The sequence below is a fragment of the Cnephaeus nilssonii genome (assembly GCF_951640355.1).
Source record: "Cnephaeus nilssonii genome assembly, chromosome: 11".
NCBI classification, from domain to species: domain Eukaryota; kingdom Metazoa; phylum Chordata; class Mammalia; order Chiroptera; family Vespertilionidae; genus Cnephaeus; species Cnephaeus nilssonii.
Window position 1 is genome coordinate 12823638 of NC_137082.1, and position 15821 is coordinate 12839458.

The following is a 15821-nucleotide window of genomic DNA, read 5'->3' on the forward strand; positions in this document are numbered from 1 at the left end:
CAGACTCTGCCAGTGAGCAGGAGACAACTTTCTTCAGGGCGTGCTGTGGCCTGGAAGAGTCACAATGACTCCTCCTCTGGGAGACCACCGCTTCCTCACCCACCGAGAAACCTTGTTCCCTAAATCACAGGCCCTTTAAATTAAGTCAGGATGAAGGCCACACCCCTCTCTGGCAGAGGATCTGAATCACAGAGACACAGCCTCCTCCAGTCCACCCCAGTGTGAGCTTTAGATAAGGGGTTTCTGGACAGAGCTTCCCACGTCTGCTTAACATGGTGGTTCCCAAGGAAACAGGGTCGGGGGCCCTCTTGGCACACAGCCCTGCCTTGCTCTGAGCCTGTGGGAACACTGCTTCATGCAATTATTAGGTCTGCACGGAAAGGAGCCAGGCCAAGAGACTTTGTGGGAGTTTCCGATATTTTATTTCATTCTGAGACCAACCTGCCACCCCCTCCCTGCAGGCCTGCATCACCCCATTTCACAGAGGGAAACAGGCCCAGGGCCCCCAGCAAGTGTCAGCCCTGAGTGGGTGGTTAGGTTCTCTTCTATAGAGTATGCAATATAGGGTCAGGACGTGGGTGCTCAAGTTGGCCAAGCGGAGGGGAGGGCGCGAGTTAGTCAGGGGAGTCAAGGGGTGCACGGGTCGGTCAGGCGGAGGGGAATTGATTTTACCTTTCTTCTGCAGGCGCAGACCGTCTGCCCCAAGCTATAGGAAAAGGTTTATAATAATGAATATGTAAGAAAACATGTCCAAGCAGGAGAGGTTAAGGGTAGTTCACTCTAACAGTAATTCCACCTACACCTCCCCTTCCGGCAAGCCCCATAGGAGCTCTGTTTTTTCCTTTGGGGGACAGAACTCTGTCTTTGCCTGATCCCTCATTGCAGCGGGTCAGAAACTGGACTTAGTGGAACTGCAGGTTTGCCTCTGGTGGTCTTAGCTGCTGGGCTGCACAGGTTCCTGACTTACAGGGAGGCCAAAATTGCCAGCAGGAGATGGCATGAATGTCCAGTGGCAGAAGGTTTCTTAGGGTGATGCTTCCAAGTTATCTTCTTTTTTTTGTGTGTGTGGGGGGGTGGGAATGGGGGCATCAGGCTGGGCCTTTATTGGCCGGTATGCACCTATTTCCTGTGTTGGTCACAGGCTTGTGGGAGCAGGTGCCTCCTCCCTTTCCATGTCCCTTCCCCCCTCCCCCCAGCCTGGGACACAGGAGTAGCTTGGGGCTCCGGGGACAGAACTGAGTCGAGTCCACAACATCCTGTCAGCTCAGGCAGCTTGACCTCAGGGTTGGGAACCCAGCATCAGAAACCAGAAAACGAGAGAAGAGGTATGGGGTCTGATGGGGAGGAAGGGAGGCGAGTCTGCCCTCCTTCAAGTCCCTGCATGTGCTGAGGGCCAGGCAGAGCTTCAGCTCCCGCAGTGCCTGCAGGCCCAATGCCTGGGCAGCTGATGGGAAGACAAACCACGAACCTGAACCTGTCACCCCTCCCTGCAGGCCTGCATCACCCCATTTCACAGAGGGAAACAGGCCCAGGGCCCCCAGCAAGGCCCCACCTCCCTCCTGGGCACCTCTTCTCAGGCCTCCGACCCTGCTGAGCCTCCTACGTGGCAGCCATGCCTGGGGTGCCAGGACCTAGACCTGCTTACCCCAAAGGCCGAGGCGGCAGAGGGACCCTGAGGACATTAATAAATAGGATGGGCGGTCCCAGGAGGCAGCTGGCCTGGTCCACCCGAGGGGCCACCGCCGCCCTCGGCCTCTCTTGTTGCGGCTCCTGGGGGCCACGATCCGGTAGCTGGTTGTGTGTCCTCCCCTCTTGCCCCGAAGGAGGTTGGGGGTGCCCATGCCGGCAGGGCCTGCCCCTGACCCCTCTGGTTCATAGAGCCCAATCACTGTTTCCAAGATTAAAACCCTCTCAGCTAAAATCTTCAAAGCCTCGCGTAGTTGGTGCAACCCCTCCCCACAATGGCTCTTCTCACCGGGGTCTCCTTTGGGGCCAGGTTCTCCCCGCTGTCCCATGGAGCCTTGGGGGCCTGGCTCTCCATGCAGTCCTCTCTCACCCTTTCCCCCTGGGTGGCCAGAGATTCCTTTGGGTCCAGTGGGGCCTGGGGGTCCTGTATGTCCAGGACTGCCAGGGATGCCCATGGGACCAGGAGGTCCGGGGGCACCAATAGGCCCTGGGACCAGTGGCTGCTCATCTCAGGGAAGGTGTTAGACAGAAAAGGGTCCCCATGCTCAGAGGTCTGGGCGTGGGGTGGTCCAATGGGGGCTGGAGGGCCAGGGGGCTCAGGGGGCCCTGGTGGGCCTGGAGGTCCCCTTTCTCCAGGGATGCCCACAGCTCCGTCCTGGCCAGGGCTCCCTAGGGGGCCCTGTGGACCTGGGGGGCCTCTCATTCCTGTTGGGCCCCGGCTGCCAATGTCTCCCTTGGGGCCAATGGGCCCGGGAAGTCTCCGGGCACCAACTCGGTCATCTCGAGGGAGCGCAGCGGGGCCCTCGGGGTTTCTCTGGCTCCGAGCAGCCCTCGGAGGTCTCCATCCCCAGGGCTGCCCTGGGCAGCTGGGGAGCCCGGGAGAGGGGCGGGGTCCTCGGAGGCAGCTGGGGTTGGGGGCACCTCCTTCAGCTGCTCCGCCAGATCCAACACTTCGCTGCAGTGGACCCAACCTGAGAAGGCTGTGGGTCTCACCACGGTTCTGTAGCTGTTCCCCGGCAGCTCACGGGCCAGGGGCAGTTCTGCAGCCCTCGGAAGGTACGTGCCGTTCTGCACACGGCATGAGATGGTGCGGCTCCCCCGACGCTCCACGCGGCGCTGCCTCCTGGGAGCAGGAGCCTGAGGCAGAGCAGCGCCCAGGCCCGTGGGCTGCCCACGCTGCGCCCGGCGCCCTCCGCGCGCGGCCCCGCGCCGCCAGCCGCCCCCCCCCCCCCCCCCCCACGCCGACGCGGATCCCGGTCCCAAACGCAGCGGCGGGAGGGAGGGAGGGAGGCGGGCGCGGGTGGCGGCGGGGGGGGGGGGGGGGGGGGGGGGGAGGCGCGTCCCGGCCTCGTCCGGCCCCTCGGCTCAGCCCTCGCCCTCCAGGTTATCTTCTTACCTGAACCCTCTTCCAGCTGCAGACTCTCAGGGGACAATAAGTCTGGAATGCCCTCTATGCCCCACATTTGTACATACCCACCTGCTCCAGCTCTTGAATTCTCTTCTGCACTAACTATTCCCTCCGGATTTAAGCCAGCAAATGGAATTTCAGTCCTTGATGACAGGACTGGCAGGGTCTCAGTGAAGCTGCCAAGCTTAGCTGGAGGAACTTCAGACTGATGCAATCTTTGTGAGAATTATCTGGCAATTCATGAGAAGACTTATAAAAATTACTGTGGCCCTGGCTGACATGGCTCAGTGGTTAAAGCGTTGGCCTGCGCACCAGAGGGTCTTGGGTTTGATTCCCAATCAAGGGCACCTACCTGGGTTGCAGGTTACATCCTCCGCCCGGTCAGGGGTGCATGCGGGAGGCAAGCAATCAATGTGTCTCTCTCACATCAATGTTTCCCTCTCTCTCCCCTCCTGCCTTCCACCCTCTCTAAAAATCAATTGGAAAAAACCCTCTGGTGAGGCTTTTAAAAAAATGATTGTGCCTATGGCTAGTTGTATCAATTTGGGATATAGATTTAAAAAAAAAAAAGATTAAAAACAAAACAAAACACACCAACGTGTACAGAGATGTTTCTGCTGTGCTATAGATTATACTTAAAACCTGCTAACGGTCAAGGAATGGGAGAGTTAATGTCTATTGATCCTTATTGTGCTCTGTACCTGTATTGATTTATAATCACCACAAATAGCCTCCTGTGATCCTCACTTGATAATGCAGAAGCACAACTGCAGAGAAGGTAAAATGCTTCCTTAAGCTCACACAACTATAAAGGAAACCACCAAGACTCACCCACGCCACATCCTGCCCACACAATTCCCTTTACTCAAAGTTAATATCATAAACTGTTGTGTTGCTAAGGGGAATGACATTTTGCATAACTGGCTAATAAGGACAATACAGTAATGATAAATAAAAAGAAATAAGAAAGATGTGATGCAGAAATGACAGTAATGTTTTTAATTTTATTTCATTTAAATAACCACAAGTGAGAACTGTATTAGAAACAGGTTTATATGGAAGCATAAGCACTGTTCATTACTGAATGGCAAAATTATCAGGGGGAGTTATTATTTTCCTTATACCTTTTATATTGCCTGTTTTTTTCTATTAAAATATATTTTTTTATTTCATAGAGAAAGGGAGAGGGAGAGAGATAGAAATATCAATGATGAGAAAGAATCATTGACAGGCTGCCTCCTGCATGCCCCCTACTGGGGATCAAGCCCACAACCCAGGCATGTGCCCTGACCGGGAATCAAACCTGACCTCCTGGTTCATAGGTCAACACTCAACCATTAAGCCATGCCAGTTGGGCTATAATATTTTTGTATAAATAGAATAAATGTCAAAAAATTGGGGGCCAAGACTATATTAATGGTTGCTGACTTAAGGACTATGTGTTCTTGCAGGAATTGACTTTTAGTTCTCTCTTACTCTTAGTTAAATAAAATTTAAGTTCTTCTATCCATCCTTCATGGCTTTACTTCCTTTATGAAATTTTGTGATCCTCTCACTCAGATGTATTTTCTTTCTCCTGAGAACTCCATGGTCCTTTCCCCTCTGTCATGTCATTTGTACAGTCTTGAGTCTTCATAATGCGTGTGGTTGAAGCTGGAGGAGCCCTTCACCACTGTGTCCCTCACTCCTCCTGGCCACTGATACCACTGGAACGGATAAATGAACTAATGAGTATCTCAGCCATTTCCAGGTAATCATCTTTAGATGGTTTTAACTGTTGTGAAGAAAAGAAAGTTGAGTAGCTAGTGATAGGAGGCGATATTTGAATTGAAAGACAAAAAAACATAATGAGTGAATGAATCTGGGGAAATGGCAAGTGCAAAGGTGCACACACATTTGGACAGTTCTCAGAATAGAAAGTCCAGTGTAGGTGGAGCAAAGAGAACACCTGAGGGGTACCAGAATATGCCACCCCCCAAAATTCCACTTTGACATATAGATTATTTTAAGCTAAAGGCCACTGAGAAACAGCAAAAGCAGGAAACGTTCTAAAATCAGGATACAAGTTTTCCTTTTGTAAAGGAAATTTATATTTATAAATTTATATATAAGTGGGAATTTCCATTTGTAGAGATATTTCTATCTCTCAATTTAAGTCTGTCTATAAAACCTTACTAATAGTCAATAATATTGTAAGACTATATATGGTGTCAGATGGGTAATCATTTCAGAAGGTGTATAAATGTCTAACCACTATGTTGTCCACCTGAAACATAATATGTATGTCAACTGTAATTTTGTTGCTGTTGCTAATCCTCACCCGAGGATATTTTTCCATTGATTTTTAGGGAGAGTGGAAGAGAGAGGGAAAGACAGAGGGAAACATCAGTGTGAGAGAAACATAATGATTGGTTGCCTCCTGCATGAGCCCTAACCAGGGCCTGGGCCGGGGAGGAGCCTAAAACCAAAATACGTGCCCTTGACCAGAATTGAACCTGGGACCCTTGGTCTGCAGACTGACGCTCTAGCTACTGAGCCAAACCAGCTAGGGTGTCAACTGTAATTTAAAAATAAATTTTAAAAATTAAAATAAACTTATTAAACAATCTTTGTTTACCATACTTTTCCTGGTCACTTTCCCATAACTTATCTCCTCTGCCCAGAAGACCCAAATCACTTTTCATTTGTTTAGCCTAACATGATATATAGACCCAAATTCTAACCATCCCTTTGAGTTACTAATCTCTGGGTACTCCCGTGTGCATGTGCAATGACATGCTAATAAACTTATGTTTGTTTTCCTCTTGTTAATCTCTTTGCTCAGTCAAATTTACAAGGCCCCAAATGGAGAATTTGAGATGGGTAGAAGAAAAAGTTTATTCCTCCCCTGCACAACTGTGGGTTTCAGAACAGGCAAAATGGGAAAAAATGGGCTCAGATTTGGTTCTCCAAGAAAAAGAACTGCTCTTCTGACAGCCTGGCCAGCTGTGACCAAGTCAGGTGTACCTGCTTGCCTGTCGGGAATAAGGGTGTGAGGCCATCAAGCTGCCTTGTAGACTGACTGGTTCTCTATAATCTCTTCTTTCTTGGGGGAGCCCATTTTAAAAGTCCATTTACTAAAAAGCGATAGATATTGGCCCGGTTTCTGTCATTGTTGTAGTGAGCTTTTCTGTGTTGTTGGAGATAAATTTCCCTTAAAGTTCTTTTAAACATGTATTTAAGACTGCCTCAGAAACAGAAATGAAAGATGTCTTTTGTGTGGAATGAAATGCTATGGAAACTCAAAGAAACAGTGTGGAAAACACATTTTTTTGGTGGGTTAGGCTTAAGCTTGAGGACTTGATGAGTATCTCATTGAGCGTATAGATATTGGCTAAGTAAGTGACTCAGAAGCACCACCAGTTCTCGATGAGACTGCACGTGCCAAGCATAAAGACTCTCTGGGATCCCAGCAACACTGCTGGCTGATCTGTGCTGGTCAATGAAGTGTTTGCAAATGAACACAGATCTGGCCTTTCAGGAACTGGATGGCAAATAACAAAAGCATTATTTTTGAGTGGTTGGTAATTATAAAGCTCAACAGAATGAAGATCATGAGCTAACATGACATTGTGGAATTGGGGCTCTCCCTTCACTAGGGAAGGCAAACAGATATTCTTGGTGACACTAATGTATTTTAACACGTTGATGTTAAGGAAAAAAAATCCATGAGACCAGATTGATATTAAAAGGAAAGATAAAAGCAGGGTGGGAAGGAAGAACGAAAGCTCTTCTCTATGGAAGGACGCCAAGCATGTGTAGGAGTGGATACTAGAACTATTGGACAAAGGCTTTGGGGAACACAGGATAGTCATAGTCTCAAAGTACCACCCTTATTAGTTATAATAATAAAAGCCTAATATGCAAATTGTCTGGGAGTTCGACCGGAGTTTGACATCTTGCTATGATGTGCGCTGACCATCGGTGGGCAGCGTGGAACATGGCAGGAATCGGCAACAACGGGGCACTGGCAGCAGGCAGCAGTGGAGGTGCTGCTGGCCCCGATGGGCCCCAATGAGAGCGGGACGGCGGTAGGATGGTGGAGCAGGTGAGTGGGTGGTGCCAGGCCAAGGTGGGTGCGAGCAGGGTCCCTATCGCCCCACCACTCACCCTGCAGACAGCAACCAGTGGCGGTGGTGGGGGGCGGGGCCACTGCCTGGCTCCCAGGTGCTGAGGGAGCAGGGCGGGGCCCAGCCCCCCCGCCCCCCCCCCCCCCGCCATCAATCACCCCAGAGGCGGGATGGTGGAGCAGGTGAGGGGGCAGTGCCAGGCCAAGGAGGGGTGCCAGAAGGGGCTGCGGGACTGTGAGGCTGGGGGCATGAGCTGGGGCCTAATTCTCGCAGGCCACCCCGAGGGACTCCATCTGTGCACAAATTCGTGCATCGGGCCTCTAGTTAGTTATAAAGGGGAAAAGGCATTTTACAATGGAGAGATAATCCAGCCTCATGAAGTGTTCCAACCTAGTAACACCAATAAGGGGACAAACCAATACTTTGTGCCTCCTGATTCAATGCACTAAGAAGGACACAGCATCACTTAAAGCAATACAATGTAGTATACTATATATAAAACTAGAAGCCCGGTGCACGAAATTTGTGCACGGTGGGGGGTTGTCCCTCAGCCCAGCCTGTACCCTCTCCAATCTGGGACCCCAGAGGGATGTCCGACTGCCCGTTAAGGCCTAAACAGGCAGTCGGACATCCCTCTCACAATCCAGGACAGCTGGCTCCCAACTGCTTGCCTGCCTGCCTTCCTGATTGCCCCTAACTGCTTCTGCCTGCCAGCCAGCCTGATCACCCCCTAACCACTCCGCTGCCAGCCTGGTTGATGCTTAACTGCTCCCCTGCCAGCCTGTTTGCCCCCAACTTCCCTCCTCTGCCAGCCTGGTCACCCCTAACTGCCCTCTCCTACAGGGTTGATCACCTCCACCCTCTAACCACTCCGCTGCCAGCCTGGTTGATGCTTAACTGCTCCCCTGCCAGCCTGTTTGCCCCCAACTTCCCTCCTCTGCCAGCCTGGTCACCCCTAACTGCCCTCTCCTACAGGGTTGATCACCTCCAACTGCCCTCCCTTGCAAGCCTGGTCCCTCTCAACTGCCCTCCCTTGCAGGCCAGGTGCCTCCCAACTGCCCTCTCCTGCTGGCCATCTTGTAGTGGCCATCTTGTGTCCACATGGGGGCAGGATCTTTGACCACATGGGGGCAGCTATATTGTGTGTTGCAGTGATGATCAATCTGTATATTACTCTTTTATTAGATAGGATAGAGGCCTGGTACAGGGGTGGGGGCCAGCTGGTTTGCCCTGAAGGGTGTCCCAGATAAAGGTGGGGGTTCCCTTGGGGTGTGGGGTGGCCTGAGCGAGGGGCCTGTGGTGGTTTGCAGGCTGGCCACGCCCCCTGGCAACCAAAGGGGAGGCCCTGGTATCTATCTGGAATTTATTTTCCTTCTACAATTGAAACTTTGTAGCCTGGGGCAGAGCCAAGCCTGCTGCTCCCTCCGGGGTGGCAGCCATTTCTGTGGCAATTAATTCACCTTCTACAATTGAAACTTTGTAGCCTTAAGCGGTTGAGCCCGGCCAGGGTGTGCGGAAAGCTTTGCTTCCCCTGTTGCCGGCGGCAACCCCGGCCTGCTCTCTCAAGCTCCATTCTGTCACCATTTGTTTGAATTTGTTTACCTTCTATAATTGAAACTTTGTAGCTTGAGTGGAGGTTTAGGCCTGCAATGGCTATGGAAAGCTTGGCTTCCTCTGTTACCTGGGAAACCTTGCTCTCTGTGGCTGTAGCCATCTTGGATTGGGGTTAATTTGCATACTCGCCCTGATTGGCTGGTGGGCGTGGCTTATGTAGCGGAATGGTGGTTGATTTGCATATTACCATTTTATTAGAGAGGATAGTAACATAGGAAAGATACCTAGGACTCAGCATATAGAGGTGCAGGTAATAGCTAAAGCAGTTTCCCAAATCCCAAAGCCCCAAATCCAGAATTCCAATTGCCTAACTTCCAGGGTATTCTTTTTATTTGTGCAAATGTGGGCCTCTCTGCCCAGGCAGCCCTTCTACCCCAGCACCAGGTTCCTGTTCTAGAAGGAATGATGCCAAAAGCCCTAGCCACATTGGGAGTTCCCCAATGTGGCTAGGGCTTTTTTGGGGGTGGGGGTGGGGGTGGAGGGTGGGGTGGGGGCTGGGGCTTTGAGTGTGTTCAACTAGGACACTGTCTCATGCTTAGGTGGGCCTAATGTCCCCAAGATGAGTTCTAAAGCCAAGTGCCAAGAGTCAGCTTAAGGTGTCCACCGCATGACCACCTTACGCAGGCCCTCTGCCCTTCCAGAAGGGAGGGAGGCACAAATAGGAGCTGGTGAGGGACAGGGCAGTAGACATGCTAGAGAGAGAGGAAGCTGGTTACACTCCATGACCACCATGCAGCCGTCCTCCAAACCAAAACCCGTCCCCCATTTTGGCAGGGATTGACTGTTTTTGTGGCAGGATAGTAAGAAGCTAGGAAAATTCCTAGACAAGTGGAATAAGGGAAACTGAGACAAGAAAATTAAACAGTCTGGGCAGTTTGCAGCCAGCTTGTAAATCACAAGATCTTATCTTCCTCAACCAAGGACACTTGAAAGTAAATGGTTGATACCTCTCTTCCCTAACCAGATAATACATAACTTAAATCACTCTGGCCTGGGAAAATAGAGAACAAAGATCCCGGCTAAACGCAAGGACAAATATCACTTGCAGGATGCTAAAGCAGGAGGAGGGGAAGGAGAAAAGAAGGGAAAGTTTTATCTCACCCACTAAACAAAGAAGTCCTTGTTAGAACTCGCCAAACAATATGACCAGATATATGTACAAACATTCCAAGATAAGCCACAACAATGTAGGAGGCAATTTTGAAACATAGTCTGCTACCCAAAATATCTGGCAGGGAAGCTTTGAAATCTATAGGGAGAAGGGTATAAAACCCCCTGAACCCCCACTGGGCACGTGCTCAGACTAGCTGAGTTGCCTGCTTGTGCTACATGCCAAGTGTGTTCTTAATAAATTTGCTTGCTTTGCTTCAACACTGTTGTCTGTCACTCATCTGAAAGCTTTCTTACGAGATTGACAAGAGTCAAGGAGGGGACAGCCCCCCACCCCCTCTGGCTCAGGGTGCTGTCTGGTAACATTTTGATAATTACCCTGAAGTTGGTTATTAGACTGGACTTTGTGCTGCACCAAAGTGACCTGAGGGACCATGGTTTCATCCATGGGGGAAGGTGAACTGTCATCCTGTAGGGCTCAAAGGGCCAGGAGTGAAGGGAACAAATCTAACGTGCACCCCTGCACCCACCATCTCCTGCTCAGTCAAGGTCAGGCACCCTGAGGAAGTCAGCACTTAGAGGACCAGGGGTCCTCAGTACCACTCCTGTTACTCAGCAGATACTTCCTTGCATTCCATGGGGCAGAAGGTTCTAGGCAGGTCTATTTATTGTGGTATCCTGTCTCTCCCGGGGATATGTTAAACTCACAGTGAGACAGTTTCCATTTCTACGGCCTGAATTAATGTAAAATGAAGAATAATGGCCACCTGTGGGAGTCACCCTGAAAGACAAGTGTCTCCGTAAATCCAATTGCTGCACCATCGAAGTGCCCACACCTCTTCTGGGGGCGCTGGAAGCAGTGGGGACAGTAGCCCGTGAGAAGGGGCTGGTGATACTGAGATAACCCTCAGGCTGTAAGAGGAGGCTTTTGGTCCTGGTATCTGCTCCCTGGGACAGGAGCACCCAGAAGTCTCCGGCATTCATCAGACACCTGCTACGTGCAACTCTGGACCAGTTCCTGTTCTCCACATCCACAGATAATCAGAGACAGTGGGCGGGAAGGCAGATGGGTTGTAAGGGGATGAAGAGACAGCCAAAGAGAAAATTTGGGAAGGTTTCTGTGCTCTGAGCTGTGTAAAAATCCCATAAGAAAACCAGGGTAAAAAGTTCCATTATTCTTTTTAAAAAGTTTATCTTTACTGTTGAAAGTATTACAGATACCCCCAACCCCCATTGACAGCCTGCACCCATTTCCCCTGACAGGTCTTCACCACACTATTGTCTGTGTCCATGGGTTATGCATATATGCATTCAAGTTCTTTGGTTGATCTCTTCCCACCCACCCACTGCCTTCCCTCTGAGATTAATGTTTGTTCCATGCTTCTGTGTCTCTGGATCTATTTTGTTCATCAGTTTATTTTGTTCATCAGATTCCACGTATGAGTGAGATCATGTGATGCTTGTCTTTCTCTGACTGGCTTATTTCTCTTAGCATAGTACTCTCCATGTCCCTGCATGCTGTCTCAAAGAGTAAGAGATCCTTCTTTTTACGCAGCTGCATAGTATTCCATTGTGTAAATGTACCACAGCATTTTTATCCACTCATTTACTGATGGGCACTTGGGCTGTTTCCCAATCTTAGCTACTGTAAATTGAACATAGGGGTGCATACATTCTTTCTGATTGGTGTTTTGCGTTCCTTAGAATATATTCCTAGAAGTGGGATCATTGGGTCAAATGGCAGTTACATATTTAATTTTTTGAGGACACTCCATACTGTTTTCCATAGTGGCTGCACCAATTTGCATCCCCACCAGCAGTTTACTAGGGTTCCCTTTTCTCCACATTTAAAAAACCCCACATACAGGAAAATGCTAAAACGATGTGAAGTGAAGTATATAAAAATACTGGACTATTACTCAACATAAAAATGAATGAACTACTGATATGCACTTTGACCTGGGTGAATCTCAAATATTATGCTGAGCTGAAAGCCAGACACAAAAGAGCACATACTGTACGATTCCATTTATTTGAAATTCCAAAATTGGCAAAGCAATGTGTTGTGATGGAAATCAGAGCACTGGTTGCCAGGGCCAAGGGTGGGGGGAGTGTCCAGGGACTTTCTGGGGTGACAGAATAGGGTGTGGGCTACATGGTGTATTTGTTAAAATTGTTTGAACTATATACTTGAGTTGTGCATTGTACCCTATGAAAATACCTCCACAAAAATATTCTTTAAAAAGTCACTATGTCAGAAGTAGAAGTCCCTAGGTCAGAAGGAAACCCGTAAAGACGAAAAGTCGCCTGCATCACACAGGCAGCCGTTGCTAAGTTAGGCTTCTAGGAAGTAGCACCAAGGCCCTTCGGGGGCTCCTTTTGTGCAGAGGCATTCCAGCCCAAGCTCTGAGCCAAGTGTGAGCGTCCGTCCCGGAGGGACGTTCATGCAGGCTTCTTGCACAAAGCCTATTTGTTTTGCCCAACCCTTAACCTCCCTGTTTGGTTTGGGCAAAGTCTTGGCCTTGCACTCTCATTGAGAAAATACGTGGAAATGCAGGGGGTGGGGAGGGAAGGTCAGTGTCCCCTTCTCAGGGTTTTCAGTTCCCCTGCTTTCTTTGGACAACCTTCCCTTATTCAACAGTCAGTTGAGGGCCCCTCCCCATGAGCCCAGCACCTACAGGACCCAGGGGTTCACCCGGAAGGAACAGAGGTGACTCCTCCCTCAGGGAAGCAATCTTCTCTCAGCCCACAGGTCTGTGGAGAGACCATGAAAAGACGGAAAATGTCTAAGGGTTGAGAAAAAGAAGAGAATATGCTTTCAGACTGGAACACAACGATAAGATGGAAACCCACTGTTTTAGGTTGTTGCTTTCCTGGAATTCTAGTCTTCAGTTTTCAGGTGCTTTTTTTTTTTTTCCATCACCCAATGATGTTTTTATTGATTTTAGAGAGAGAGAAAGAGAGAAACATCGATGTGAGAAACATCGACCGGTTGCCTCCCGTTTGCTTATGTACACTGACCAGGGATTGAACCCACAACCTAGGTACGTGCCCTGACTGGTAATCCAACTGGCAACTTTTTTGGTGTATGGGGATGATGCTCCAACCCAGTGGTCGGCAAACTCATTAGTCAACAGAGCCAAATATCAACAGTACAACGATTGAAATTTCTTTTGAGAGCCGAAAACCGACTTCTGCGTATGGGCCACGAAGTTTCAATCGCACTGTACGTGCATGCCTGCACGTGGTATTTTGTAGAAGAGCCACACTTAAGGGGCCAAAGAGCCGCATATGGCTCGCGAGCCGCAGTTTGCCGCCCACTGCTCCAACCAACCAAGCCACCCAGCCGGGGTTCGTCTTCATTTTAAAAACTGTCTTATTGAGATATATTTATATATCATACATTTACCTATTAAAAGTACATGATTCAATTATTTTTCATCTATATATATAAAAGCCTAAGCAACCATTACAACCGGTTGACCAAACGACCCGTCGACCGGTCGCTATGATGATGCACTGACCACCAGGGTGCAGATGCTTAATGTAGGAGCTGCCCCTGGTGGTCAGTGCACTCCCACAGCCAATCTCCCTTGGCCGGCCAACTTCCCACAGTCCCTTCCCCCAGCCAGCCGGCCCCAATTGGCCTTGATTGGCCCCGATTGCCAGCCAGGCCAAGGGACCCCACCCGTGCACGAATTCATGCACCAGGCCTCTAGTATATTTATAAAGTTGTATAAGCATCAGTATAATCTGAGAACCTCTCGTCACCCCCTAAAAACTCTGTATCCAGACTATTAGCACTTACTCTCAATTCTCTCCCTCACCCAGCCCCTGGCAACCACTGATATGCTCACTATCTCTAGATTTGCCTGTTCTGGACACCTCATATAGATGGAATCATCCAATATGAGATCTTTTGTGTCTGGCTTCTTTCATTTAGCCTAATGTTTTCAAGTTTCATCCATGTTGTGAGTCTGTAATTCCTTTTTATTCCAAAACTAGAGGCCCGGTGCACGAAATTCGTGCATGGGGGGTGTTGTCCCTCAGCCCAGCCTGCACCCTCTCCAATCTGGGATCCCTCTCACAATCCAGGACTGCTGGTTACCAACTGCTCGCCTGCCTGCCTGCCTGATTGCCCCTAACTGCTTCTGCCTGCCAGCCTGATCACCACCTAACTACTCCCCGGCCAGCCTGATCGATGCCTAACTGCTCCCCTGCTGTCCTGATTGCCCCTAATTGCCCCCCACCCCCCGCTGGCCTGGTCCCCCCTAACTGCCCTCCCTTGCAAAGCCTGGTCGCCCCTAACTGCCCTCCATTGCCAGCCTGGTTGCCCCTAACTGTCCTCCCCTGCAGGCCTGATAGCCTCCAACTGCCCTCCCCTTCAGGCCTGGTCCCCCGCAACTACCCTACCCTGCAGGCCTGGTCCCCCCAAACTGCCCTTCCCTGCAGGCCTGGTTCCCCCCAACTGCCCTCCCCTGCTGGCCCGGTCACCCCTAACTGCCCTCCCCTGCCACCTGGTTGCCCCTAACTGCTCTCCCCTGCAGGCCTGATTCCCCCCAACTGCCCTCCCCTGCAGGCCTGGTCCCCCCCAACTGCCCTCCCCTGCTGGCCTGGTCCCCCACAACTGCCCTCCCCTGCAGGCCTGCGTCCCCCCTAACTGCCCTCCCCTGCAGGCCTGATCACCCCCAACTGCTCTCCCTTGCAGGCCTGGTCCCTCCCAACTGCCCTGCCCTGCCAGCCATCTTGTGGTAGCCATCTTGTGTCCACATGGGGGTGGCCATCTTTGACCACATGGGGGCAGCCATCTTGTGTGTTGGAGTGATGGTCAATTTGCATATTACTCTTTTATTAGGTAGGATAACATTCCAATGTATGGAGAGTCATTTTGAAAAATCCTTTGAAATCTCTTCATCCCCAGAAAGCTGAAAACCCTGGTTGATATTCCCATTTCTTCTTGTTGCATTAGAACAAGTCCTTTCAGGCTTCTTAGCATTGGCATATTCATTTCCAAAACCATTTGACCCTAAAGACCTGCTGGGTGGCTCTGGAGGAACCACACAGCTGTGTCTGCGAGCACCGTGGGCCTTTGAAGGTGTGTCCTGTGCTACAGAAATGCAGCTCTGGGCCTCTCCTGACCTTTCAAGGGACTTCTCGAGACAGGACGCCTTGTTGGGGAATGTCTGCTTCTGAACTACGTGAATCCTGAGGCAGACACGAAGACTGACAGGACTCAACCTCTTACACGGAAACCTCTATCCTCCAATCAGTTAACACTGAAAAGTGAGAATCAGAGGCTGTCAAAATGATAAAAGGACAGTTAGGCCTGGAGCTAGTTTTTACTTCTCTTGACTGTATACCTATTTTTCTAAATATTACTAAGTTCATTATTACTGTGATGAGTGAATCTTTAGTGGAGAGACCTGCTTTTGATAAACAGCTACCTGTAAGGCCAGCTTTGACGAGGAAAAAATCTGTCTAGAGACAATTTTAACTTTGGAGGCAACGTAGCACACAGTTTGGGGTTTGCAAGCCTCCAGACCTGGGACCAAGGGGGCCCTCCTCCTCACTCGTTGATGGTTAGCTCCTTTAGGCCCAGCTTCTTGGCTGCACAATGGCAAAGACTAACACCTGCCCCCTGGGCTGCTGTGATAATTAGATCATTGGTTACACAAAAGAGCAGTCAGTTCCATGCCTGACACACAGTAAGCATGCTACAAGCACGAGCCATTGTCTTATTTAAACTCAAAAGTGAGAGATGATGTTACATGTTAGGTATGCTTACCTGGCCATGGTGTTCAAGGTCATCTTAAAGGCAAATCCAAGGATGTGGAGTATGAAGAGGACGTGGCGGTGCTGGCTCTGACCTCTCATCCTGACAGGGCAGGACACAC

General features: G+C 50.1%; 1 protein-coding gene across 1 annotated transcript; it reads right to left on the reverse strand.

Annotated features, from left to right (window-relative positions):
* Nucleotides 1–1631: 1631 nt before the first annotated feature.
* On the reverse strand, nucleotides 1632–15801 carry LOC307107434 (EMI domain-containing protein 1-like; the record flags this gene model as incomplete). Its single annotated transcript, XM_079784694.1, is given in 5 exon segments — nucleotides 1632–2179; nucleotides 2182–2476; nucleotides 2479–2809; nucleotides 15067–15132; nucleotides 15713–15801. Coding segments are annotated over 5 exon segments (1329 nt in total).
* Between the last annotated feature and the right edge of the window lie 20 nt (nucleotides 15802–15821).